The sequence below is a fragment of the Pelophylax lessonae genome (assembly GCF_965119305.1).
Source record: "Pelophylax lessonae genome assembly, chromosome: 2".
Lineage (NCBI taxonomy): Eukaryota > Metazoa > Chordata > Amphibia > Anura > Ranidae > Pelophylax > Pelophylax lessonae.
In genome coordinates, this window is record NC_138769.1 from 540,080,661 (window position 1) to 540,107,761 (window position 27,101).

Sequence of the window (27,101 nt, forward strand, 5' to 3'; positions counted from 1 at the left end):
GATGACATTTGTGTCATCCGCTCCGTGTGCCCGCATATCATCCCATCCGTTTGCGGATGATATGCGGACATAATGTAAGTCTATGGCATTGCGGATGTCAGCGGATGACACCGCTGACATCCGATTTTCCTTCCTTTCCGTTTTTTACATGGATGAAAAAATAGGGTTCTGTTCCATTCCAAAAAACGGAACAGAACTGAAAGGAAGAAAATCGGATGTCAGCGGATGGTATTCCGCTGACATCCGCAGTGCCATTGACTTACATTATGTCCGCAAATCATCCGCAAAAAAATAGGATGATTTGCGGACAAGCGGAGCGGCCGTGTGAAAGAGCCCTTATACTGCTTTAGAAGAATTTTCCTTCGAAAACAAACATTCACATGGAATCCAAATGATACTGTTTTATTATGTTTTGTTTTTAATACTTAACAGTAAAACACCAAAGAAAGTAAAGCAAAAACAGGTCCCAAAACCACTCAAACTTTGGCCCCAAATTCTACTTGGTGGTGTAGTGAGATATAAAAGCAGACCTACATATGGAAACTTTAATTTTGACGTCTTGGCCTTTTTTCACTTATGCTTATTTTAAAGTAACTTTAGTGAAATAGTAAAAAGATTCCACTTGAGCCAAATATTCTTTACAGACACTTCAAAAAAAATTAAGCAAAAATATCTGTTCAGTTTTCTCCAACTAGTTCATGTGCTTATCTTGTAAACCCCATGTCTATATGGGGAAAATGCCTCACAAATACATTTAAAAACATATGTGTGTTTTTTTATGTTACATCATTTTCAGCTTTTTGAAAATGTAACGAACTGGGGCCATGCAGACCTAAGGAAAAGCAAAGGGGTAATGTGACCTGAAAATCTGTCTTAGAAAAAAATTATTCCTGTCCCAACTTTCAGTTTGTGCTACCTTTTGTTGATTTTTTAAGCAATGCCTTAATATGTAAAGTGAAAATCACTTTTAAAAAAATCCACAGACATGGGTAGGTAAACCCTCAGTCTGGATCCTAAGGCTCGGTTCACAATAATGTGACATAGGATCCGACTAGGAAGACCCCAAGTTGGATGACATCTGAAATTCAATTCCCTATAAGAGCTGTCTTAACTGATACTACACAAGTCTGTCAGACTTTAAAAAAGTTTCCTGCACTACCTTGGTCCAACTTTGATACGACTTCAATGCCACAGAGTGTAAAAAGTCACATCAAAGTTGTATCAAAGATGGACTCCAAAGTTGCTCTGAAAGTCGGTGAGTCGGGTTAGTGTGAACCTGAGCCTTCATAAGGATCAAACAATAATTTCATGTCTGTGACATCCCCAAAGCGGATATGGTTAAAAACTCTTTTCCAGCCACTATAATTTTTCACTGATATACCTATAAGTCTACATTAGGAAGTGTATGTATGCATTTTTCCCATCCTTTTCAACTAAATTTCTGAATATTGATGACTGAAGGCAAATGGGTCATTCATTTTTGGTGTTTTTGTTTTACACCTTTTTTCTGCAAACTTAGTAGAGTAAAACCAATTTTAGTTGATAAAGCTATTTGATGAGTAATTCAATTTACACCTACCATTACACCTTGGATTCAACTCTGCATACATTAGGAACAAGGTTAAATCTTGAAAAAAGTGAGTAATGTGGTGTGATAACAGCTTACCTGATCAATGTAAAATGCAGTTCCAGATCGTATTTCTCTCCGCTGTTTCAGATCAGACTCAGTGGTGTCTCTGGACAAAGCAATATATTCCACCTCTCTCTTTGTTAGCTCCTGTAAAAGGAAAGGGTATAGGAGTATTCTCAAACCAAGAAAGAAAAATGAGTGAACTTACATAAGATAACTCAATGTCCATTTGTTATTTAAGTCCAGTGGAACCCCCAATTAAACTCAACTAAACACATTGAAGGTCCACCAAAGGACTGCGTAGAAAAGCCTGTTTCATGCCAGCAGCTGCAAATTGCTCCCTGTGTTAAAAAGTAACTCCACTTTTGTTGAGAAAAAAAAAACATTCCCCTCTGGGTGATCTATGTACATTACATGGATTTTAACAAACTTTGTTGCAGATTCCTACCTTTTGTTATTCTGAAGAAATCTCTGTGTGTTTGTCTGTGTCCATGTGGGAAAGTGAATCTAATTGGAGTGGTTTCATAATTCTCAATCAGCTGCTGCACCTGCAGGGCACTAATGAGGAAAGCTGTTTGGGCCTTTTTTATATTAGTGTATCTCACCAAAAATTAAATTTTTGTTGCAGGGGATTGCCTGGAATCTGACTTGTATCTTAGTGCAGACTTCTTGGAAAATCACGCTAGCAGGAAATGTTGTTTTGGGGGGGGGGGGGGGCATTCTGTACACATTCTGTGTACAGAAGACCTCCAGGTAGCCATATTGCATTGCATTTTACAGAAAATTACAGAGCTGAAGATTGAAAAGGAAAAGTAATTTTTAATAACATTCAATTACAATATGACTTGTGTAGCTATACGCTATATTCATTTTATTCCCCCCCCCCCCCAAAAGTGGAGTTGCCCCTTAAAGGAGTGTTCTCACTGCAAAGGTCTGACATGCCCTCAACTGATTCAGACCCTTAGCTCTGCATTCAGCAAAGTTCATGCTCCCTGTTTATTGGAGAGCTCTGGCTTAGCAAAGGGCATGTCGGACCTCTGCAAAAAGATTGCTGTTTCCCCACAGTGAGCAGGGGTTCCATTTTCGAAAGGGAATGGCTTTTCTGCTTAGGCTATAGCTGATTTTGAGCCACGTTACCACCGGAGGATTTTCCTGCTTTACGCCCAGGCCACTTTTTGCAACTTGGCACTGTGCGACTTTAACTGACAATTGCGCGGTTATGCAACGCCGTACCCAAACGAAAATTACGTCCTTTTTTTCCCACAAACAGAGCTTTCTTTTGGTGGTATTTGATCACCTCTGCGCTTTTCATTTTTTTGCGATATTAATAAAAAAAGAGCGACAATTTTGAAAAAAATAACAATATTTTTCTACTTTGACAGTTAAAAAATATCCAATATATTCAATTTTTGTCATATATTTAGGCCAAAATGTATTTAGCTACATGTCTTTGACAAAAAAATTCTCAATGAGCGTATTTTTAACCGCTTTAAGACCGGAAGATTTTACCCCATTCCTGACCAGGCCATATTTTGCGATTCGGCACTGCGTTATTTTAATGGACAATTGCGCGGTCGTGCGACACTGTACCCAAATAAAATTGATGTCCTTTTTTCCCCACAAATAGAGCTTTCTTTTGGTGGTATTTGATCACCTGTGCGATTTTCAGTTTTTGCGCTATAAACAAAAAAAGAGCGACAATTTTGAAAAAATAACAATATTTTTTACATTTTTTTATATGAAATTCCTCCCCAAAAAAATGTAAAAATCAAAATTTTTTAACATTTTAGGCCAATTTGTTTTCTGCTACATATTTTTGGTAAAAAAAAAAAAAAAATCGCAATAAGCGTATTTTGATTGGTTTGTGCAAAAGTTTTTGCGTTTACTAACTACGGGAAATTTATGTCATTTTTATTGTTTTTTTTTTTAACTAGTAATGGCGGCGATCTGCAATTTTTTTTTGCAGGACTGCGACATTGCGGCGGACAGACCCCTGACATTTTTGACACTTTTGGGGGTGCCAGTGACATTACTACAGTAATCAGTGCTATACATATGCACTGTTACTGTAATAATGACACTGGCAGGGAAGGGGTTAACTTTATTGGTGATCGAGGGGTTAATTGTATGCCTGGTGCTTACTGACGTGTGTGGGGGAGGGGACTGTGTGACACAGGCACAGATCGCAGGTTCAGCTATGCTGAATCCTGTAATCTGTCCCTGCCTGTCACAAAGGAGATCCGCCCGCTTTGTTTACACAAGCGGGCGGATCTCCTCACTCGAGCCCCGACGATCAGGGAAGAGCGGCGGTGATCACCACCTCTCCTCCCCTGGCCCGACTCCCGCTGTGTCTGAATACAGCAGGAGCGAGCCTCCGGTGGCGCGCGCGTGCCGCCTACAAGGGGAGGTCTACGTCGCTGGACGATAACGAGCCACTTTGCCACAGTACCAGCTCAGTGAGCGGTCGGCAAGTGGTTAAAGAAAACAAACTATAAGACTTGAAAGCAAAAAGAGTTCTGGTTGACCGTACATCTAGTAAAATCACCTTTATTTCAGCAAGTCCTTAAAAACATATCCAAAAACACAAATGGAGGGGAACAGCATCACCAGCTTTCACACTTCCTTAGCACTTAGTTATAGCTCATAACTATAAGGCTTAGTGCACCTTTTTTATGCACTTGGAGTGTATTTGGCAAATTTAAACTGGAGATTCAGTTAGGCAACTATTTAGTAAAAAGCCCTTTGCTAACATTAAAACTTCAGCTACTCAGTTCCAATTTTTAAATAACAAATTAGGAGTATTACCCACTTACCGACCGCCCACTGCCAATTAACATCGGTCCTTTGATGCTAAATACCGGGGTTATGGCAGCAGATAGCTGCCATAACTCCGGTATTTTTAAAAATGGCGGGCGATCGGCTTTTACATAAGAGTGGTCCCAGCGGCGGGGAAAATGATCCAGTGTTCCGTGAAAAAACCCTGCCCGTGAAAATTCCCTACCCTCGTCACTTCCGGTGAGGGTACGTCATACATCAGCTGAGCCGCTTGCCAGTGCGCATGTTCACAGCTGCGGAGGGTATGGAATTTTCACGGGTTAGTGTTTTTTCAAGGAACCCCGTGTCATCCATCAGCTGACACGGAGTGCATGAAAATACACATCATGGCTACAGTGTTTTAGAAAGTAACAGTCACTCATTTGGTGAAAAGACACAATGTGTGGAATCTAAATATGAAGCAATAAATCAAGTGCACAAAATACGATGAATTCAATAAATAAATAAATAAATGAAATATTCTTGTGAACAGATGGAGTGAAACTGCAAACTAAAAGAATAGTCCCAGTGCAGCAAAAAAATATAATATAACACGTGGCTTTTGAAATGATATCTTGACGTATAAACTTGGTGTCTTTTCTTATTGTGAGATCCAAAGTGTCATGCAGAATGAGTAAAGGAATCCAAAAATCAGGTGCAATGGCCGCTCACCTCACATTACACCAGTACAGGCGTTTTTTATATATAGAGCTGTTGGTTCACAGATCCAGGCAATGGGTTCCTCCTTTTCTCCTAATGGATTGGATATAGGGGGGTTGCACCTCACTGGCCACTCTTTACTGGTATGGACTTCGCTTTGTAAGGCTCAAAGAAATAAAATGGGGGCTCCCATGGTGAAGTATATCAAATTTATTAAAGAAAAAAACATGTAGAAACTTACATATAAGCAGAGTAAGGTCGGAAGCCGCACACATCGGTGTTTAGCGGGGACTTCCGGTTTACGGCCATAACCGGAAGGGACGTCACCTCGTTCCTTCCCGACGCGTTGCGTCACTAAATCACGTGACTTTCTCAAGGGATCCTGGAGAATTGGCTGCTTATTTCCTTCTATTTCTTCTTCATCCCGTCATTTGAATCCATCACCTTTTTTTCCTCTTATCTTATACCCGATTAGCAGCGCATAGGTATCTTCCTCTTTATCTTTAGTCACTCATTTGGGACGCCGCACCTGCTGATGAGGGAACTCTCCACGATGATTTAATTTAGCAGCTGAGCATGCGCAGTCAGATGTGCTGCAACAGCTGATAAATGGCGCGGTGTAAGGTTAAAAAACACTACCACATGAAAATTCCCTACCTGCCGCAGCTGTGAGCATGCACACTGGGAGGCTGCTCAGCTGTTGAATGACGTACCCTCACAGGAAGTGACGAGGGTAGAGATTTTCACGGGGTACGGTTTTTTAGCGTTACACCGGTCCTCTGAAACAGGAAGTCGAGTGAGGGCAAGATGGCCCTCACTCGACTCTATGGTATTGGAGGGCCGGAGCGACGTCAAACGTCGTTGCCTAGCAACCGGTTGACAGGGTCGATTTTTTTTTCCCCCCTTTTTAGTGTAGTTGTGAGGTCTGAGGTCTTTTTGACCCTAGATATCACAATAAAGAGGACCTGTCATGCCCATTTCTATTACAAGGGATGTTTACATTCCTTGTAATAGGAATAAAAATTATATATATATATATATATATATATATATTTATTTATTTATTTTTTAAACGGTGTAAAAATCAAAAATAATAGGACAAAAAATGAAAACAAAACTAAAGCGCCCTGTCCCTGTTAGCTCGCGCACAAAAGCGAACTCATATGGAAGTCCCGCCCACATATATAAAAACGGTGTTCAAACTACACATCTGAGGTATCACCGCGATTGCTAGAGCGAGAGAAAAAATTTGAGCCCTAGACCTCCTCTGTAACTCTAAGCTGGTAACCTGAAGTGTCGTCTATGGGATTTTTAAGTACAAAAGTTTGTCGCCATTACGCGAGCGTGCGCAATTTTGAAGCATGACATGTTGGGTACCTATTTACTCGGCATAACATTATCTTTCATATTATAGAAAAAAGTGGGCTAACTTTACTGTTTTCTTATTTTTTAACACCAAGTGTCAAAAATAGGCCCGGGCTTAAAGTGGTTAAATATCTTAATGGGGATCCCAGCTTAGAAAAAAAGCTGTTCATTCGAAGGGATTGCATGAGGGCTCGAGGGCATACAATGCGATTAGAGGAGAAGCGTTTTAACCTCAGGCAACGTGAGGGGTTCTTTACTGTTAGGGCTACAAGATTGTGTAATTCTCTACCACAAGAGGTGGTTTCTGCGGGTAGTATGGTGGCTTTCAAAAGACTCTTAGACTTACATCTCAAGGATCAGAACATTCAGGGGTATGTGAGATGATTACAGCCACACACACCTACACAGGTTGAACTGGATGGACTATTGTCTTTATTCAACCTCACCTACTATGTAACTATGTAACTATGTAACTATGTTAATTTGTGGTGTGTCTGCTTTGTCACAGTTCACATGAACTTTGTATGTAAGAGCAAACCAGTAGCAATTTAGCATATGTCATAACAAGGATAGTTAGCCTTTTTGCTTAAAAGTGCATCCAATACAAAGTATGCTTTGGTCGAGATAGGGGATGTAGAAGCAGCGGCGCCCTGCATCAGTGTGTGGCTACTGTGGGGGGGGGGGGGGGAGCTGATAATGTTGGGGAAATGGATAATGATGGGTGACATCACATCTACCACAACTCAGCCCTGTTATTGAGCGCTTCCTGACACAGGGGAGCCAAAGCTTCTGCATCATGTGTAGACAGAAGTGGATTTAAGAAAGGGTATTTATATCTCCTTTACAAAAGGTATACAGCATAGGTAGGAGGAGGAGAAAGTAATGTTTTTCAGCAGACATATTTAGCCTAAACTTCCACTTTAAGTATGTCTAAATAAGTACATACACACAATCAGGACTGGAGGGATCGGAGGGGAAGCCAGCGGCTGCGATGGAGACAGCTTGGAATGCACATGGCGCTGATACGGGAACAAAAGTCAGCAGGAAAGGGATGCTGTGAACGGGCGGTACTGCGATTCTTTTTCAGACAGAGGTCCCTGGGACACCGCACCCTTGATCCCAGCCATGTGATTTAGTACAAGCTTTTTATCTACTCAAATGTGAGCTGCCAATTTTTACTGTGTGTCCTATTAAACCCATTATAACTGCACTTAGTCTGGCTAACAGAATCTTATAATTGCTTAGCTGTTAAAGTCTATGCTTTTATTTATACAGCACCAATGGGTAGATATATTGGGTATGTTTTTTGAAGTAAGCGTTTCACCACTTCAGCTCCGGAAGGTTTACCCCCCCTTAATAAACAGGCAATTTGTGATGCAGCACTGCATTATTTTAACTGACAATTGCGCGATTGTGCAAAGCTGTACCCAAAAAAAATGTATGTATTTCTTTCCCCCACAAATAGAGCTTTCTTTTGGAGGCATTTCATCACCTGTGTGGTTTTTATTTTTGTGCTATAAACAAAAAAAGGCTGACAATTTTGAAAATAAAAAACAATATTTTTTTACTTTTTGCTATAAAACACACCTAATAAAAAAATGTAAAAAATCTATTTTTTTTATCAGTTTAGGCCAATATGTACCCTGCTACATGTTTTTGGTGCAAAAAAAAAAAAAAAATCCCAATACGCGTATATTGATTAGTTTGCGCAAAAAAATATAGCGTCTACAAACTATGGTATAATTTTATGGAATTTTTATTTATTTTTCTTTATTAGTAATGGCGGCGATCAGCGATTTATGGTTGGACTGTGATATTGCGGCTAAAGGGATAAGTGCTAAATCGGTTTATTTGATATAATACCCAAATGTTTTTTTGAATGTAATGGTAATTTTTTTTATTTCACATTATGTTCTTTTTCATTACTATTCTTTCAATTTGTTTGAAGCAAAGAGTATTATGGCTTATTTTATTGCCATCTTGATTGATAACCTAATGTTCAGGGGTTGTAATCTTTAAAATAAAAAAGGTGATCTTTAGTCTAAGCAAAAGAATCGTGATTATCATTTTTCCCAAAATTGTGCAGCTCTAACTTAGACTGATACTGCAAGAAAGAAACACTGGCAAAGCTTTGCCCTGGACAGTGATGTCCTTAGTCATTAGTTGTCCAAGAAAGTCTGACATAGTTCCAGAAAAGTCCCCCGTAGTATGATAGGCCGTTTGTTGCACATAGTTAGAATCAGACGCCAGCTCTTGCTCTGGCGCAGGAGCATCATCACTCTAAATGATTTGAGTGTTTTGCCTTTATCAAGGCATGTTTGTCTAAGGTTTTGCACAGCTACCTTGCACCTGGTTACCTTTCCATTGCTATCAGTGAGGCTATTCCCCTGTGGGGTACTCAGAGCAGGGTGCAGAAGCTCTGTAAGTATGTCTGTGAAAGGAGTACACAGCAACAGGTTTACTCATTCACCGAAGACTAAACTCTGAATGGTGGAATTTTATTACCATGTTTGAAACATTTTACATTCCATCATAAGGGAATAACTTTTCAAAAGCACTATTTTATCATTTTAACTTAAAAACAAATACTATTTAGGATGCACATAATAAATGAAAAGCAAATAATAGAGATACTGGGTCATATACTTGCTGTGAAGCTACAAATTCAGTCAAGTTATAGGGTGACCCTATCTTATCTGCCCATGTCGCTGATCCCTGTTTATGGTTCAGGCTTTGCCCATCACAGTGGTCAGTGGTAAGGGAGAAGAGCTCTACCACCTCTACTACCTAAGGACACTAGCAAACATGAGGTCACACAAAGTGTGGAAGTGTTATAGAGGTGTTCCCAGGGGTTGTATCCATCAAAGCTTTGCCACTGTCCAGCCAGCTAAAGATAGCGGCCTGTAACCCAGGATCTTTGAATATCCAGCCTTTGTCCCACCCTGTAAAATAAGGATATGTACTTCATACTGACTTTGTATCTACACTGGAAGAGAACAGAAATTACATGTTGCACTAGGCAGGAACATGCCTAAACTTACCAAATACTGCATAGCAATGGAACGCCTTAGTGGACCTGGGGGACCAATGAGGAAGATATCTTGTCCCAGGAGGTCTTTTTGCATTATCCATCTTAGATGTTGGACAACCGCTTGGCATACTGGATCAGCAACTAAAAGCAGACAAAAAAACAACTATTTTAGAAAAGGTAACCAGTGTTTTATGAATTAAATAAGATTAGCAACAATATTCTTGTATGCTGTGCTATTAAAGTAGACCACTCAGAACCTTCACATGTTTGCTTGAACAAATTACTGGCAAGTCACAATATACAGTAATGGTAGCATTACAAAAGATTCTCCATATTTTTTTATTAACCTCTTGTCTACCAAGGCATTTGTATTAACAATTATACATGTTCCAGTATTCAAGGAGTTAAAACAAGCTTACAGCTGCTGCCTGAGCAGTGAGCTTAGTATTGATTTTTTGTCGGTTTTCTGTAAGTGATCTGGATGTATGTAAAGGCCCCCTGCCCATATTGGTTAACTGTTCCTCTGGGTAAAGTGCCTCTGCATGGAGAGCGAAAGGTGCTCCTCTGTCCAGTTACTGTGACCAAGTAAACAGCTGATCAAGCATAATATGTTTTTAACTAGCTGCAGTAAAGGCCAGGGAGAAAATGGGCTAGTGAACCCCTGATGTCTCCATAAAGACCTGTCACGTCCATGGTATCACAAAGGGGGCTTATTAGAAATCCTGTATTAGCAATAAAGTGAAGTAAAAAAAAAAAGCGTGAGAAATTATATTAATTAAAAAGAATAAATAAAAGCAACCCTGCCACCCTTGTACACATTGGAATACAAATGATCACAGGGGACACATCTGTATATCAACAAAATAGGCCACTTACAGTCATGGCAAAAAATATTGGCACCCCTGCATTTCTGTCAGATAATGCACCACTTTGCCTAAAAAACTGTTGCAATTACAAATGTTTAGACATTGTCGTGTTTATTTTTTTTGTTTGTATTGGTAGGACACAAAAAAAGTGGAGAAACAAAAAGCCAAATCTGACACAATGCACGCAAAACTCCAAAAATGAACTGGACAAAATGATTGGTGCCTTCTCAAAATTGTAAGAAATAATTGCATTCCAAGTTTGTGACAGTCCTGTAATTTGCAATTAAACTCACCTGTATCAATTAACAGGTGCTGACAATATAGAAATCACACCGGCAACCAAATAAAATGGAGAAAAATTGTTTCAACCTTTCTCTTGTGTGTCTCTGTGTGCCACACAGAGCATGAAGAAGAGAAAGAGAAAAATGTATAAAAGATTGCAACAAAGAATTGTTCTAAAGGAGGATAAAGAACCTCGATCAACTTCCAGACAAATTCAAGTTGACCTTCAGGCACAGGGTGCAACAGTGTCAGCTCACGCTATATGTTGCCGTTTGAATGAAAATGGACGCATTTCTAGTAAACCCAGGAGGACCCCACTGACAGAAACATAAAAAAGCCAGACTGGAATTTGCCAAAACTTACCTGAGGAAGCCAAAATCTTTTTGGGAGAATGCAATCATTCTACTGTTTCCAGAACAAGAAATGAGGCCTTTAACCACTTGCCCACCAGCTGCTGTAGTTTTACAGCGGCAGGTCGGCTCTATTACCAGAAACAACGTATTTGTACGTCGCTTCGCGAAACAGATAGTGGGGGGTAAAACCTTCCGGTCCTTAAGATGTTTAAGAAAACAATACAGTCTCTACAGTCAAACATGGTGGAGGTTCACTGATGTTTTGCTGCTTTAGGCACTGGATGTTTTGACTGTGAGCATGGCATTATGAAATCTGAACACTAACAAAGAATTCCGGGGTGCATGAATGTAGGGCCCAGTGTCAAAAAGTTGGGTCTCCATCTGAGGTCATGTGTATTACAGAAGGACAATGACCCAAAACACACATCAAAAAGAACCCAGAAATGGTTTAATACAAAGTGCTAGTGTACTGAGCTGGTCAGCAATGAGTCCAGATCTAAACCCCACAGAGCACCTGTGGAAAGATCTCAAAACTGCAGTTGGGAAAAGGAACCCTTGCAATCTGAGAGACCTGGAGCAGCTGGCAAAAGAACACTGGTCCAAAATTCTAGTACTGAGTAGAGCTGCACGATTAAGTGTTAAAAGAACACGATCTTGATTTAACTCCCCACGCAAACTCAATCCAGCATTTCCATGATTCATGTAACAAGTGCAGAGCAGTTCCTTGCTCACATGTCAAAAAAAAAAAAAATCAGCCGGAAATGTTTATCAACAACATTGCTTAGCACTGAAAGAGAGATAAAAATAAACATTGTATCTTTCGGTTCATTTGCAAATCAAAGGGATGAATTTTGGTCTGCAAATCAGTCAGTTTAAAGAAACCTTGTCAAGTAAAAAAAAAAAAAAAATATATATATATATATATATATATATATATATATATATATATATATTTTTTTTTATTAAATTGTTCCTATGTTTAACCCCTTATATTAACCCATAATTTACTCTAATCAGACTTATTAACTCCTTATACTCCTTATAATTATTAACTCATTATGCAAATTTTTTTTATTTACTTCTATTTTATAAACTATTAATAATTAAAACTTTTTTATTGTTTCCTTTGATTATTAATATTTTTACAGATTTAACATATTTTTACACGTTTCAAATTGAAAAAAGCACAAAATTAAAAAACATGAAATTTACTTTATTTGTAAAATAACTTTTCAATGCTTTGTACCATTGCTGACAGCTGAAGTGTAAACAGAAAAGTTGTAACAGGTATTTGTAATTGGTATTGGAGAGTACTAAAAAAAAAAAAGACCCTTAGGCTACATTCACACCTGAGCGTAGCGTTTTTCGCGCGTTTTTTACCGCGATTTTACCGCGATTTTTGCGGCGTTTTTTACCGCGATTTTACCGCGATTTTTACCGCGATTTTTGTGCAGGCGTTTTTAGATTGAATAGAGATCAATGGAAAACGCCTGTAATCTGCCCAAAAAGAAGCTCATGTACTTTTTTGAGCGTTGGGCGTTTTGTATACAGCGTCAAAACGCTCAGATGTGAACAGGGGCCATTGAAATGAATAGGATTTGTCTTGTTGGGCGTTTTGAGAGCTGATCCTAGAGCAGAAAAACGCCCCAAAAACGCCCCAAAACGCCTAGATGTGAACGGAGCCTAATATAACTTAACCACTTAAGGACCGGGCCTGTTTTTGACAGTTGGTGTTTACAAGCTAAAATCATTTTTTTTTTTTGCTTGAACACTACTTAGAACCCCCAAACATTATATATATTTTTTTAGCAGAGTCCCTAGAGAATAAAATGGAGATAGTTGCAATATTTTTTATCACACCATATTTGCGCTGCGGTCTTCCAAGCGCAATTTTTTGGGGAAAAATTCCCTTTATTTAATTAAAAAATAAGAAAACAGTAAAGTTAGCCCAATTTTTTTCCTAATGAGAAAGATAATGTAACGCCCAGTAAATAGATATCCAACATGTCATGCTTCAAAACCACGCACGTTCACGGAATGGCGACAAACTTTGGTACTTAAAAATCGTCATAGGCGACATTTTAAAAATTTCTACAGGTTACCAGCTTAGAGTTACAGAGGAGGTCTAGGGCTCACATTATTGCTCTCGCTCTAACGATCGCAGCAATAGCTCACATGTGTGATTTGAACACCGTTTACATGTGTGGGCGGGGCTTCCGTGTGCGTTCACTTCTGCACGCGAGCTAACGGGGACAGGGCGCTTTAATAATTTTTTTTTCCTATTTATTATTTTTACACCGTTTAAAAAAAAAAATTGATAATTTTTATTCTTATTACAAGGAATGTAAACATTCCTTGTAATATAAATAGGCATGACAGGTCCTCTTTATTGTGAGATCTGGAGTCAAAAAGACCTCAGACCTCACAAGTACACAAAAAAATTAAACCGGTTGCTAGGCAACGGCATTTGATGTCGCTCCGGTCCTCCAAGACCATAGAGTCGAGTGAGGGCCATCTTGCCCTCACTCGATTTCCTGTCTAAGAGGATCCGGTACCGGATCCTTTTCCCCGCTGCCGGCGGCTCCGGTAAGCAGGGAAAATGGCCGGGACGCGGCGGGAGGGGGGGGCACCTCTTACACTGCCCCGGAAGGGTGATCCTGCGGCGAATCCGCCGCTGGGATAACCCTTACCTGAAACTTGACCGCCTGCAGTTTAAAGAATGCAGTTTAAAGAAATGCCTGGGTCTGCTGCCATAACACCGGTATTTAGCTTTAAATGAATGACTTATATAGTCGTTAGGGTGGTCGTTAAGTGGTCAATGGCAATTATTTTATTTCTCTACACATTACATTATTTTTCATTACATTTATTTAAATTTGATTGAAGCAAAGGGTATTGGGTCTTATTTTATTGCCACTTATTGTACTTCAGAATCATGAGAGAATTGTGATCTTTATTCTAAGCAAAAAAATTGTGATTCTCATTTTATCCAGAATCGTGCAGGTCTAATAGGTGTAAGAGGTGTAAGAAACTCATTGATGGTTACAGGAAGCAATTAATTTCAGTTATTTTTTCCAAGGGGTGCTACCAGATAATAAATTAGGGGGCCAATAATTTTGTCCAATCCATTTTTGGAGTTTGGTGTGGAATGTGTCAGATTTGGCTTTTTGTTTTTCTACTTTTTGTGTCATAGCAATACAAACAAAAGAAATAAACATGGGAATGCCAAAACATTTTTAATTGCAACTATTTTCTGGGTGAAATGGTGCATTATCTGACAGAAATGCAGGGGTGCAAATATCTTTGGCCATGACTGTATGTTCGGTATTCCTGCAAACATTGGAGTAAAAGCAATGATTCTAAGGCCATAATTCATGGTAAACTCTAAAATGAAAACTTAAAAAGATTTTTAAAGCACTGTCTATGAACAATTTTGGGAATCATAGTTTTTTTGAGATTTCAAGGATTGACACTATCTTATTCAATAGAGACTCTATTGTCAGAAAATATACAGTGGGTATAGAAAAGAATCACCCCCTTTAAAATAAACACATTTTGGTGCTTTGCAGCCTAAAATGAAGACAGACACAGTTTTTGTTTTATCCAGCTGCATTTAAGTGCAGCTTATAAAATCCAAGTGAAAGATATAACATCAAAATGCTAGAAAAAAATCACTGAGTTGGAAAAAGAATCACCTCCTAAAAATCACTTGTAAACTCAATAAGGTGTAGCTAATCCCCTTCTCAGTGGCACACAAAGCCATTTGACTTTAAACTGTGATCATCTGTGGTCATTTAAAATACCTAAGCATGAAAAGAGCTTTCCTGGAGCATGGGTGGCAAGGCATTGACAAAAGATCTCCAGGAATAAAATTGTGGACAGGCACATGTCAAGAGAAGGATACAAAAATATTTCAAAGGCTTTAGCAATACCTAAAAATACAGTGAAGTCTGTAATTAGTAAGCGGAAGGTATTTGGTACAACATAGACCCTCCCTGGATCAGGACGTTGTTCCAAACTGGATGGAAAAGCCAAGAGAAAATTGGTCAGAGAGGTTACCAAGAGGCCTACAGCAACTCTGAAGCAGGATATATGACAAAGATTAGTCACTGGGTGCATGTGACAACAATGTTACAAACTCTCCACAAATATCGCTTGTATGGGAGGGTTACGAAAAAAAAAAGCCATTCCCACATGCCCTCACGACTGAGCTTTGCTAAAACACACCTTGAAAATTCTGAGGCCAAAAAAGGGTGTTATGGTCAGATGAGACTAAAACTGAATTATTTGGCCTCAACATCAAATGATATGTCTGGAGGAAATCCAATATAGCTCAATATCCAAATAACACCATTCCTACAGCAAAGCATGGAGGTGGTAATATCCTGTTATAGGGGTGTTTCTCTGCAGCATGGACTGGAGCACTTGTCAGGATGGAAGGAGAAATGGATGGGGCAAAATACCATCAAATTCTTGAAGAAAATCTGCTGCCCTCTGCCAGAAAGTTTACAATGGGAGGATGTTTTACAGTGGGGATCGAAAGTTTGGGCACCCTTAGGTAAAAATTTGTATTAATGTGCATAAAGAAGCCAAGGAAATATGGAAAAATCTCCAAAAGGCATCAAATTACAGATTAGACATTCTTCTAACATGTCTGTCAACAAAAATTTGATTTTATTTCCATCATTGACACTTTCAAAATGACAGAAAACAAAAAAATGGTGTCTGCAAAAGTTTGGGCACCCTGCAGTTTTTTTTTAGCATGCATTGCCCCCTTTGCAAGGCTGAGACCAGCTAGTGTCATGGATTGTTCTCAATCATCGTCTGGGAAGACCAGGTGATGTCAATCTCAAAGGTTTTAAATGCCCAGACTCATCTGACCTTGCCCCAACAATCAGCACCATGGGATTTTCTAAGCAGTTGTCTAGAAAACTGAAACTGAAAATAGTTGATGCTCACAAAGCTGGAGAAGGCTATAAGAAGATAGCAAAGCGTTTTCAGATGTCAATATTTCTGTTCAGAATGTAATTAAGAAATGGTAGTCATCAGAAACAGTGGAAGTTAAAGCAAGATCTGGAAGACCAAGAAAAATATCAGACAGAACAGCTCGCAGGATTGTGAGAAAAACAATTCAAAACCCACGTTTGATTGCACGATCCCTCCAGAAAGATCTGGCAGACACTGGAGTTGTGGTACACTATTCCACTATAACGAGATACTTGTACAAATATGGTCTTCATGGAAGAGTCATCAGAAGAAAACCTCTTCTACGTCCTCACCACAAAAATCTGTGTTTGAACTTTGCAAATGAACATATAGACAAGCCTGATGCATTTTGGAAACAAGTTCTGTGGACCGATGAGGTTAAAATTTTACTTTTTTGGCCGGAATGAGCAAAGGTACGTTTGGAGAAGAAGGGGCACAGAATTTAATGAAAAGAACCTCTGTCCAACTGTTGGGGGTGCATGGGGGTGGATCAATCATGCTTTGGGTTTGTATTGCAGCCAGTGGCACAGGGAACATCTCACGAGTAGAAGGAAAAATGGATTCAATAAAATTTCAGTAAATTTTGGATGGTAACTTGATGCCATCTCTGAAAAAGCTGAAGTTAAAGAGAGGATGGCTTCTACAAGTGGATAATGATCCTAAACACACCTCGAAATCCACGGGGGATTACATCAAGAGGCGTAAACTGAAGGTTTTGCCATGGCCTTCACAATCTCCTGACCTCAACATAATTGAAAATCTATGGATAGACCTTAAAAGAGCAGTGCGTGACAGACAGCCCAGAAATCTCAAAGAACTGGAAGACTTTTGTAAGGAAGAAGGGGCAAAGATACCTCAAACAAGAATTGAAAGAGTCTTGGCTGGCTACAAAAAGCGTTTACAAGCTGTGATACTTGCCAAAGGGGGCAGTACAAGATATTAACTCTGCAGGGTAACCAAACTTTTGCAGACGCCATTTTTTTGTTTTCTGTTATTTTGAAAGTGTAAATGATGGAAATAAAATCGAACTTTTGTTGACATATTATAAGAATGTCTAATCTGTAATTTGATGCTTTTTGGAGATTTTTCAATCTTTCCTTGGCTTCTTTAAGCACGTTAATACAAATTTTTACCTGGGGTGCCCAAGCTTTCGACCCCCACTGTAAATTCCAACATAACAATGATCCAAAGCACACAGCAATAATTACCACATGGTGGCTGAAGGAGAAAAAGGTGAATGTCCGTGCTTGGTCTAGTCAGAGCCCAGACTTGAACTCCATTAAAAATCTGTGAATTGACTTGAAGACAGCAGTCCACAAACCGTCACCATCAAATTTAACTGAACTTGAGCAGTTCTGCAAAGAAGAGTGGGCAAATATTGCAAAGTCTAGATGTTCAAAGTTAGAAGAGACATCTCTCAACAGAATAAAGGCTGTAATTAAAGCAAAAGGTGGCTCAAGAAAATACTGACACAAGGTAATGATCCTTTTTCCAACTCAGTAATTCAGTTTTTGATTTTTTTTTGTTCAGACATGTTGGTGTTATCTCTCTTATTTGGATGCTATAAGTTGCACTGAGTAAATACAGCTGGCTAAAACAACTGTGTCTGTTTTCATTTCAGGCTGCAAACCAACAAAATGTAATTCATTTAAAGGGAGTGGTTCTTTTCTATACCCACTGTATACAGCCAAAATTCCAACAGAATATGGTTAGCTTTAATCAACAATCCGTGTCAACTTCTTGACCATACGCTTCAGTACCTCTGGTTACTCTATCCTTTTCTTTTGAGCATTGTTCATTTGATCATCTATTTGATTTGTTTGCTCTGGTTGAATCTTAAAATAACATGTCTGCTATCTCTGGCCCTTCTCTAATTCATAAATAAGTAAATGGTAATTAAAGTACACTTTCAATGAACAAGACGTGCATTCTGAAATGACATTGCCAGTATAACACTGCTAGTTCATTAAATCTGAAGCATAATCTGCTTATATTCTGCCTCTACTGTCACCTCCTCCATCATCAACATACTAATGACCTTTTTAATCAAAATATTTCCATTTAAACGAGATAAGTAATGTTAGTCCCAATGCTGGCAGATCATGGCTGGTGGGAAGGGCAGGCCGGCGTTTGGCATCAGTAATTCCCAACTACTCCCTGATTCAAGCAGTGGGCTGGCTCTTGGGTGGTTATACATATGTTAAAATGCCTTGATGTCTGGAAGAGTAGACATTCCTAGACAGACTGCATTTGAATGCAGACCACCCTAAGTAATGGCCACATAGAATACTAAGCTTCTATGATTGAAAGAACGGAAAACCAATAATTGAATGGAGCAGGCCAGGGACAGTCTGGGTGATGCTAGACATCCTCCAACCATAAAGTTAAATGGGCTGTATGTTATTTGATGAAGCTTATAATGCACAGTGTGAGAATCTCACAGCATGCAGTGAAATCAGAGTAAGCATTTTCAGTACAGGACAGGAGTCTGTACAACTCTCCTTTTGCACTCCTTTGACCTCATACACCTTGCTTGCAGCATTGCAAGACCTCATATTGTGGGGCTGCAATACAATCATGTCAGGGACCAGTTCGGAGATATGGTGTGATATTATTTTTATCTTAACTACAGATTGCAGAATACACTGCTTTCACCGTATTCGTATAAAAGCCTTTTCAGAACTTGTTATCTATATGCATACAATAACACATTTTTCACAAAATTCTATAGATCCTACCTAAACTATTATATTGAAACCTTTGCTTCCACTGATGGTATAGATATTTGTTTGTGAATTTGTACTGTATTGGACAAAATGGAACCTAATCTACGACTAGCATTTCTTGAATTCAATACATTTAAACAGCCTGAGCAAATGACATAATCTCACTAGAAACTATAGATATGATAGTTTAGAGATGCATTAAAAGGTAAATAGGACTATAAGAGAATGCAGAAAAATGATCAAGAGAGTTGCTAATTATAATCTATTAGAAGATCAACAAGAGTTTATTAATGGCTTTGGGGAACATTTCCATGACTAGAAGATGAATCAATTGCTTAAGGACCATTTCTAGCTTTAAGTAAAATTAAATCAAAGCTTAATAGGATGGTAATCATTAAAGAATCTCAAGGGCCTCTGGATTTCTATGACTTACAGTTTCAATAAACACTGAAGTAGCAAGGATCATATGGTCTACAAATAAAAGGCTCTAAGCAGAATAATGTATAATATTTTGTATTATGTGTACACTGGTGTCCATATGGGAAATTTGGTTGAATGAGGTCTTTATGCTTATGTGCTCTGAAATCAGTTTTCATCCATGCTGTAAGAAAAAACTTACATTGGCTGCAGAATCCATCTATGTTTGATACGCAAGTCCTGTTTATCCAATCTGTTCCCCCTGTCTTCATAAATCTTGGCTCATTGCACGTTAGGCCTGGTACACACCTACTCAGTTTGCTTTTGAATCATTTCTGCAGTGCTTTTTGCGGTGTGTTTTGCACATGCTTTTTGTGTTTTTGGCCAATTTGTTGTTGGGCAAATTTAAAAAAGGGAATCATAAATCATTACAAACTCACACTACATGCTTTTCTACAGCTTCTCTATTGAAGTCTATTGAACCAAAAAGCACTGTTGTGTGTTCATAAAAGTCCCTGACCCTTTCCAAAAACGCAGCAGCTGAAAAAAGCATACGTGTCCCGTGAAATAAAACACATTGAATAAAATGTAGTTTGTTTCTGAAAACTTCTGCACTAAAAAAATGCATATGTGTGAACCAGCCCTTAATGTTATGCAAGGATTTTATTTATACATGAAACTAGAAGTTCTTTTTTATTCAATGCCAGCAACAAGCCCCAAGATACATTAATCATAAAGTTGACTCTTGAAAAACTTTACATCTTAACCATCCTCCCTGCTTGAAATAAAAATTCCAAGTTAACTACATAAACTTTAACAATAAAGCAATTTGTAAATTAAGGGTTTTTAAAAGGTGCCATAAAGAAAATTTCAAATAATATTTAAAATTCCCAAATTGTATTAAACATTAAAATTCATCTCATAAAAAAACGTTGTCACTTACATATGTCAATAACCCAAACAGTTTTGGTTATCGACATATGCAAGTGACATTGTTTTTTTATGAGATGAATTTTAAAGTTAAAGAAAATTTCAAACAATATTTAAAATTCCCAAATTTTATTAATGGCACCTTAAAAACCCTTCATTTATAAATTGCTTTATTGTTAAAAAGCTCTGGGTGTGGTGCAGGCAATCAGATGGTGCACTCATCCATTCAGTTATAAACTACATAAACATTGTTCATTGTTTTACCTAGGAAAAAAAAAAAAAAAATTGCAGTTCTGTTCAGACAATTTTGTGATTCACACAATTCTGCCATACAGCACAGCAAGGTGACAATCTTATTTCCAGGTTCATGTTTGGAAATTTCTCTATCCCCTTTCTGTTTCCCAACTGCTCATCAGAAACAGAATCAGTGTCATCAAATTGGTGCACTGTTTCTTAACCAGGGTTCTGAAGTCCCCAGGAGTTCAGCAACATTGTAGCAGATGTATATCTTCTCAATGTTGTTTACAGTATTCCCAAATATTGATACCCAATGCCTCCTCTGTAATTCCGGCTCAGAGAACTCAGAGGGTGGAGTTCAGAGGAATGCAGAGAGTGGGAGATCTAAATTCAGACCAGGAAGGCGGGGAACACAGAGTGGGAGCCCAGAATGAAGACAGTGGACGCAGGGAGCACAGAGTGGGAGCCGAGAATGAAGACTGTGGACACAGGGGAGCACAGAGTGGGAGCCGAGCACAAAGATTGTGGAGGTGGGGAACACAAAGTAGGAGCCGCAAAGGGAGCGGAGATTGAAGACTATGGAGGCCAGGAGTGGCTTGATCAGAAGGTGAGATCCTGTCTGAATGGTAGCAGTGATGCACACTGTGGAGGGGTGGCCGAGAAAAGGAGCACATGGCTTGATCGGACAGTGAGATCCTGTGTACACAATGAGTGAATGCAGACTGTGGAGGGGGGCAGAGAACAGGAGATGACATTCTGTGTATAATAGAATTGAATGCCGACTGCAGAGAACAGGAGCACACAGCTGGATCAGGCTGAATGTAGCAGGATGTGAGATTATAATAGCTTTATGTTATGTCATAATTGTACATAATGCTATTATGATCTCATCTCCTACTACATTCAGACTGATACAGCTGTGTGCCCCCACTCTGTGCCCCCCCTCTGAAATCTGCATTTAACAGCTATCATACACAGGATCTCACCTTCTGCAACATTTAGCCAAGTGCTCCCACTCTCTGCACTCCTCCTGGCACCACCCTTTGAGTTCACATGAGCTGGAACTATAGAGGAGGCACCGGGTATCAATGCAAATTGACAGCACTCGCTGTTAGTGCGCATTGAAAATAACATTGGTATCGTGTATTGTTTCTGCACAGAAACACGCAACATGTATGCATTTTTCTGCAGAGAAAAAAACTCAAACAATACCAACATTGTGGTGTGAACAGGGCACATAGAAATCAAATGTTTTCTTTATGTCTTTGCAGAGACCTATGTAGGCAAAATGCATGTCTCTGCACATGGTGCGACCGAGACCAAAGTATTTTATAAAAGGTACCATTTTCCATCAATTCTTCTGAATATATGTTGGAAACAAAGGTCCAACTGTTCCCGTAGTCTGCTGTCTTATTTAGGAATAACAATATTTGGGAGTTTTGCTCAAGTTCAGCAAGGCCTCATTCACAGCTTATATGCGAAAAACTGATGGAAAATATGCGCAGATTTGACTTGCATAGAATATTTTGGGATTATTGTAAATGAATTAGGTCTCTGCAAGAACATAAAAAAAAAAAACAAATTGATTTCTATGTGCCCTGTTCACACCATAATGTTGGTGTCGGATGAGTTCTAATATTTATACTATTATTTAATGCTATTTCTACAATAATTGTTGTTATATCTACAGCTCACTGATCAGATACAATGTTCCCTGAGCTGTATAACTGAATTTTTTTTTTTAGGGGTTCCCTGAGATTTCAAACTTTTTGTCAAGGGTTTCTCCACAGTAAAAAGTTTGAGAAACCCTGAATTCTTGAATTGTTCGGTGAGGAAACAAGTGATAAAGATCGCTCTAATGTTGAACCATAAAACAGAGATATATTTCTGGCTGTACAATGTGTTATATCTTAAGACAGCAGGAACAGAATGACAAATCTTTAAAAGGTAAAACTGTGAACATATTACTTATTTAAACTATGTATTTAGTCTGGAGAGATGCTTTAAGTTGCTTTGAAGCTTCCATTATTCATACAGCCACTGACAAAACAACTGGCTTATCAAATGCTTCAAAACAAAGCAAACAAATCATTTCCAACCTGTCAATCAGCATCTTAATTACATCCTATATCAACTAAATTATTTCTAAACAATTGTTAGAATAAAATGGCTGGAATGCTGTATATGTTTAGCACGTTATTCTTTTAAAGATATTCTATTGCAGAAAATATACAGTATATACAGTGGTGAAATTCAGCTTTAGACCTCAACATCGTTGAAATACTAGTGATAACCAAGGTAACAATTGATGTCATGATAAAACGAAATACTAAAAATATGCACACTAAAAGCTTTGCAAAAAAAGTCAGTCTATACAGCTAAGGAATTGAAAAAAACTGGAAACAAATGTAAAAAAAAAAATGTGCACTCTTCAGCACCACAGACAGCAGTTCAATGCATGGCATGGAAATGTTGGCTTAAGAACATATTTTTTCAATTAAATAACAAATATGGATACGTTATGATGTGAGCTTACCGGCTCTAGCTTAAAGCAGTGTTCCAGCCTTTTCTGTGTTTATTAAGTCTGCACCTACAAAAAGTGTAACTGTTGATTTTTTTTTAAACACACACTCACCTGTCCCACAATCCAGCGATGTGGCAGCACCAAGCCTTGATCCTTTCCCTCTGGTCTTGGCAGCGCCGGCATCAGTAGTGTGGGCACCAGGATGTGACAGCTTGCGGCGGTTGCGCACTGCGTGTCGATTGGCCGGCAATCTTCTGGGACCTCTGACGTGTCCCAGAAGATTGCAGGGAGGGAAGGGGAAAGGAGAACTTCCGCTCAGGGTGCTGCAGCGCTCCGAGCGGAAGTGGGTACCTGTCAAAACTAGGTAACCCCCCAAAAAAATGACATGCCAAATGCGGCATGTCAGGGGGTTTGGAGTTGGACTACATAAACGAAAGTTCCACTTTTCGGTGGAACTCCGCTTTAAGATGTATATGGTCAGTTTAGTGGTGCAAAACCTGGAGTGTGCCTTTCCTGATTTTGCATTATATTAAAATGAACCTTAAGGTCTTTGACTTGTATCTTTGTGACTACTCCTGCTTGTTGGTACAAGCATTCTTTCTGTGCTTTGGTTAGGTTAAAAAAAACTGTAATTTAGAGTGTTTGCTAAAAGGTAATTGAACTGTGCAATTGTTTTTTTCTTGTATCTGAAGTGAGCTTGGGAATGCCCGGAATCCCTTTGGGCTCTGTTTTGTATTCAATCCTTAAAATAATTATTAAAAAGAATCAAAAAAATGAATTAACAAAATGTAATGTTTTATTGTACACATATACCATTACCAATTCTAATTTAATTTGGCTATAACCAGTAAATGAAAGATGTTTAGATTAATCTTTTAACCACTTCAATACAGGGCACTTTCACCCCCTTCCTGCCCAGGCCAATTTTCAGTTTTTAGCGCTGTTGCATTTTGAATGACAATTGCGCGGTCATGCAACACTGTACCTAAACCAAATTTATGTAATTGTCGATAATTAAATCCATGCCGAAGATAACTGAAGCTGTTATAAAAGCCAGAGGTGGTGCAACAAAGTACTAGTGGTGTAGTGTGGTGTTATTATAGCAAGCACTCTTTTTTAACTGCAGACTAATTAGCAGATGTAATCTGATGCAGATGTTTGTTTTAGAACTGCAAAGTACATGGTGATTCCATAATAGTTTCCTCAGAATTGAGTGATTCAATATTTTTTCCTCTGCTTGATCTGCAAAAACAGTTGCAATTGACTACAGTTTTCTTTTTTTTTTCTTTTTTAAGAGTTTCTTAAAGCCAGAAGGTTGGAATGTTAAATGAAAATAGTTTAGAGGCATGTCTGCGATTCATTTTTTTTCTTGGAATTTGAAAGGGTTAGAACCTCGGTCTGTATCTCCACTTGGGAAACATCTTAATAATTATTGCACAATTAGCTGCTTTACGACCGCCCGCCGCAGTTATACTGCGGCAGGCAGCCGTTCCTGGGCGAACCGACTTAGCCATACGCCGGTCGCGCACAGGCAGGTAGGTGGCGCGCTCCCGCCCCTTTTGTCAGCGGGGAAGCCGACACAGCGGCCAGGCAGCTCCGATTGCTGCCTGACACCCGCGATCTTTCCCTGCTGAGTTCTTCTCCCTGAAATGATCACTGAGCTTCTGTAATCCTGCTATATAGGAACACAGGTCTCTGTGGTCATTTCACAAGCCACGCCCCGCCCCCAGTTAGAAACACGCCCCTAGGTGCACATTTAACCCCTTGATCACCCACAGTGTTAACCCCTTCCCTGCCAGTGTCATTATTACAGTAACAGTGCATATTTTTAGCACTGATTACTGTAAGTAATGTCACTGGTCTCCCCAAAAGTGTCAAAAATGTCAGTCAGGGGTCCGATCTGTCTGCCGCAATGTCGCAGTCCCGCATAAAATCGCAGATCACCGCCATTACAAGTAAAAAAAAAAAAAAAACAATAAAAATTAAAAAAATTTCCCGTAGTTAGTAGACACGATAACTTTTGCGCCAACCAATCAAAATACGCTTATTGCGATTTTTTTTACCCAACATATGTAGCAGAAAACAAATTGGCCTAAAATGTTAAAAATGTTTGATTTTTAAATGGTTTTTTTTTTTGGGAATGTTATATAGCAGAATGTGAAAAATATATATATTTTTTCGGAATTGTCGCTCTTTTTTTGTTTATAGCGCTAAAAATAAAAATTTGCCCAGGTGATCAAATACCCCCAAAAGAAAGCTCTATTTGTGGGAAAAAAAGGATGTCAATTTTTTTTTAGGCACAGCGTCGCACGACCGCACAATTGTCCGTTAAAGTAACGAAGTGCTGAACCGCAAAATATGGCCTGGTTAGAAGGGGGTAAATCCTTCCGGTCTTAAAGTGGTTAATAGGTATCATAATAGAATGTGAAGAAAAATTGCCCTGTAACCTGTCAAGCAGCATGCGGAAGAGGTTCAGAAGCTCTGTTAGGATTTTAATACTGTCAATTTCTCCACAAGTGAGAGGTCACATCAATTGCTTTGATAGGGGCAGGTGTCAGATAGAGCAGGAACAGAACATGAAACATCCCTATTGCAGCACAGACAGCATTTCAAATCTACTACTAATCCTTTCTATACAAATCTAAAATGAGTTGTGCTTTAAATGGTTTTTAGCTTTTTAAACTGAACCACACTTGCAGGAAAAAGTGACTAGGATAACAAAAATTCCATAGGATAACCCCTTGTTGTGCCTGCAAGCACTGCTGTATTTTGGCCTAGGCCGACAAGGCCTAGGCCTAGGGCGGCACTTTGTGGGGGGGCGGCAAAAAAGCCGCTGCCCTCGCATAAAAAAAAAAAAAAAAAAACGGTAAGCTCGTAAGCTCTGTGAGGCCCGTCTGCAGTGCGCCCGTCACTTTGCGTGCCGAGTCCCGCCTCATTGTCTGCTCCCCTGGTCCTTGCCTGCCTGTCACCGCCTCTTCCCACACACACAGTCTCCACTCTCCAGCTTTTAGTGAAGGGGCGTCGCCGCGTCAGGGCTCATACAAGGGGTGGGCGGGAGGGAGGGCGCAGCGGAGGTGAAGTGCTGATAATGTGAGCACCACCTGCAAGGCTTTTGCATGCTTAGGGCTCGGGTTTAGTGTCAGCATCTTCTCTCTGCTTCTGTCCCTGATCGTCAGCCCGCCCACCACCAGCATTGCTTTAGAATTCTTAGCTCTGTGTCCAGGTTGAGTCCCGACGTTTTCTGCATCTTCTGTCCCCGCCCACCTCCTATCAGACCTGTAGTTAATGGTCTAGGGAAGTGTTATACATGGTGGGCGGGCCAGTAGGCGGGGATAGAGGCTGGCAGAAGATGAAGAAAATGTCGGGACTCATGGCAGAGCTAAGGATACTAAAGCAATGCAGGTGGAGGGCAGGCTGACACTCAGATGGGGACAGAAGCAGATAGAAGATGCCCAGATTAAACCCAAGAACTCTGAGAATTACAGGTACAATGCAGTGATGTTCTGCTCTTTTCATCTGAGCACTGTGTACAGTATATGATTGATAAATAGGGGAGTACTCAGCAGAGGTATTTTATAAAGTGACTTTGTGCTATTAAGTAAAATATGTTGGAGGCACCTTGCTGTATGTATTTTCCTTTATGTCAGGTTCACACTAATGTGTTTGCTGTGACTCACATTTGCGCAGGCACAGCAGCACATTCATTTAAATGGACTACTGTACCTGCAGGAAACAGGTCCCTACACCTTTAGGAAAATGCAGCCGCAGGGAAATCGCATGGTGCAAAAGCACCATGCAGTGTCCCGCACCAAAAAATGTGCTGCATTTTCAGATGTGTGGGGGTGCCAATAAGAATAAATGGCAGCCTTGTGCATCTGTAAAAGAGCAGGGAATTTTTCCTGCAGGTGGTTGTGGGTGCGGGAATTGGTGCCATTTACACGCTGTCCCGCACATGCAACCACCTGTAACAGTGTGAACCTAGTCATGGGCTCATTTACACTTGCGGTTGGCAGGCAATAAAACATGCTGCTGAGCCTCATAATACAGCTCCCTATCACTCCTGCCAGAGGCAGCAGCTAGAGGTTTACAGATGCCACTGCTGCAATATTTTGATTTGCAGCAGTGGCAGGAATTATACCGCCCGTCACTTTCAGCATGCACTAACATCTGCTGAAGGCAACCTGTTCAAGTAAATAAGGCCACACTGCAACCTCCCCGGAACTGCGTTAAATGCCTTTGTCTCAGCACAGTGCCACTATAGAGTGAGGGCAGACTGTCTT

The 27,101-nt window shown here is 39.6% G+C and overlaps 1 protein-coding gene across 1 annotated transcript in view; it reads right to left on the bottom strand.

Annotated features, from left to right (window-relative positions):
• Positions 1-27,101, bottom strand: part of VWA8 (von Willebrand factor A domain containing 8) — a 668,510-nt gene that overhangs the window by 605,403 nt on the left and 36,006 nt on the right. The window contains exons 4-5 of the mRNA XM_082247613.1: positions 9,511-9,641; positions 1,667-1,777 (exon numbers count right to left, since the gene is read on the bottom strand). Of these exons, the coding sequence (XP_082103739.1) occupies positions 1,667-1,777; positions 9,511-9,641 (242 nt within the window). The remainder of the gene's footprint in view (positions 1-1,666; positions 1,778-9,510; positions 9,642-27,101) is intronic.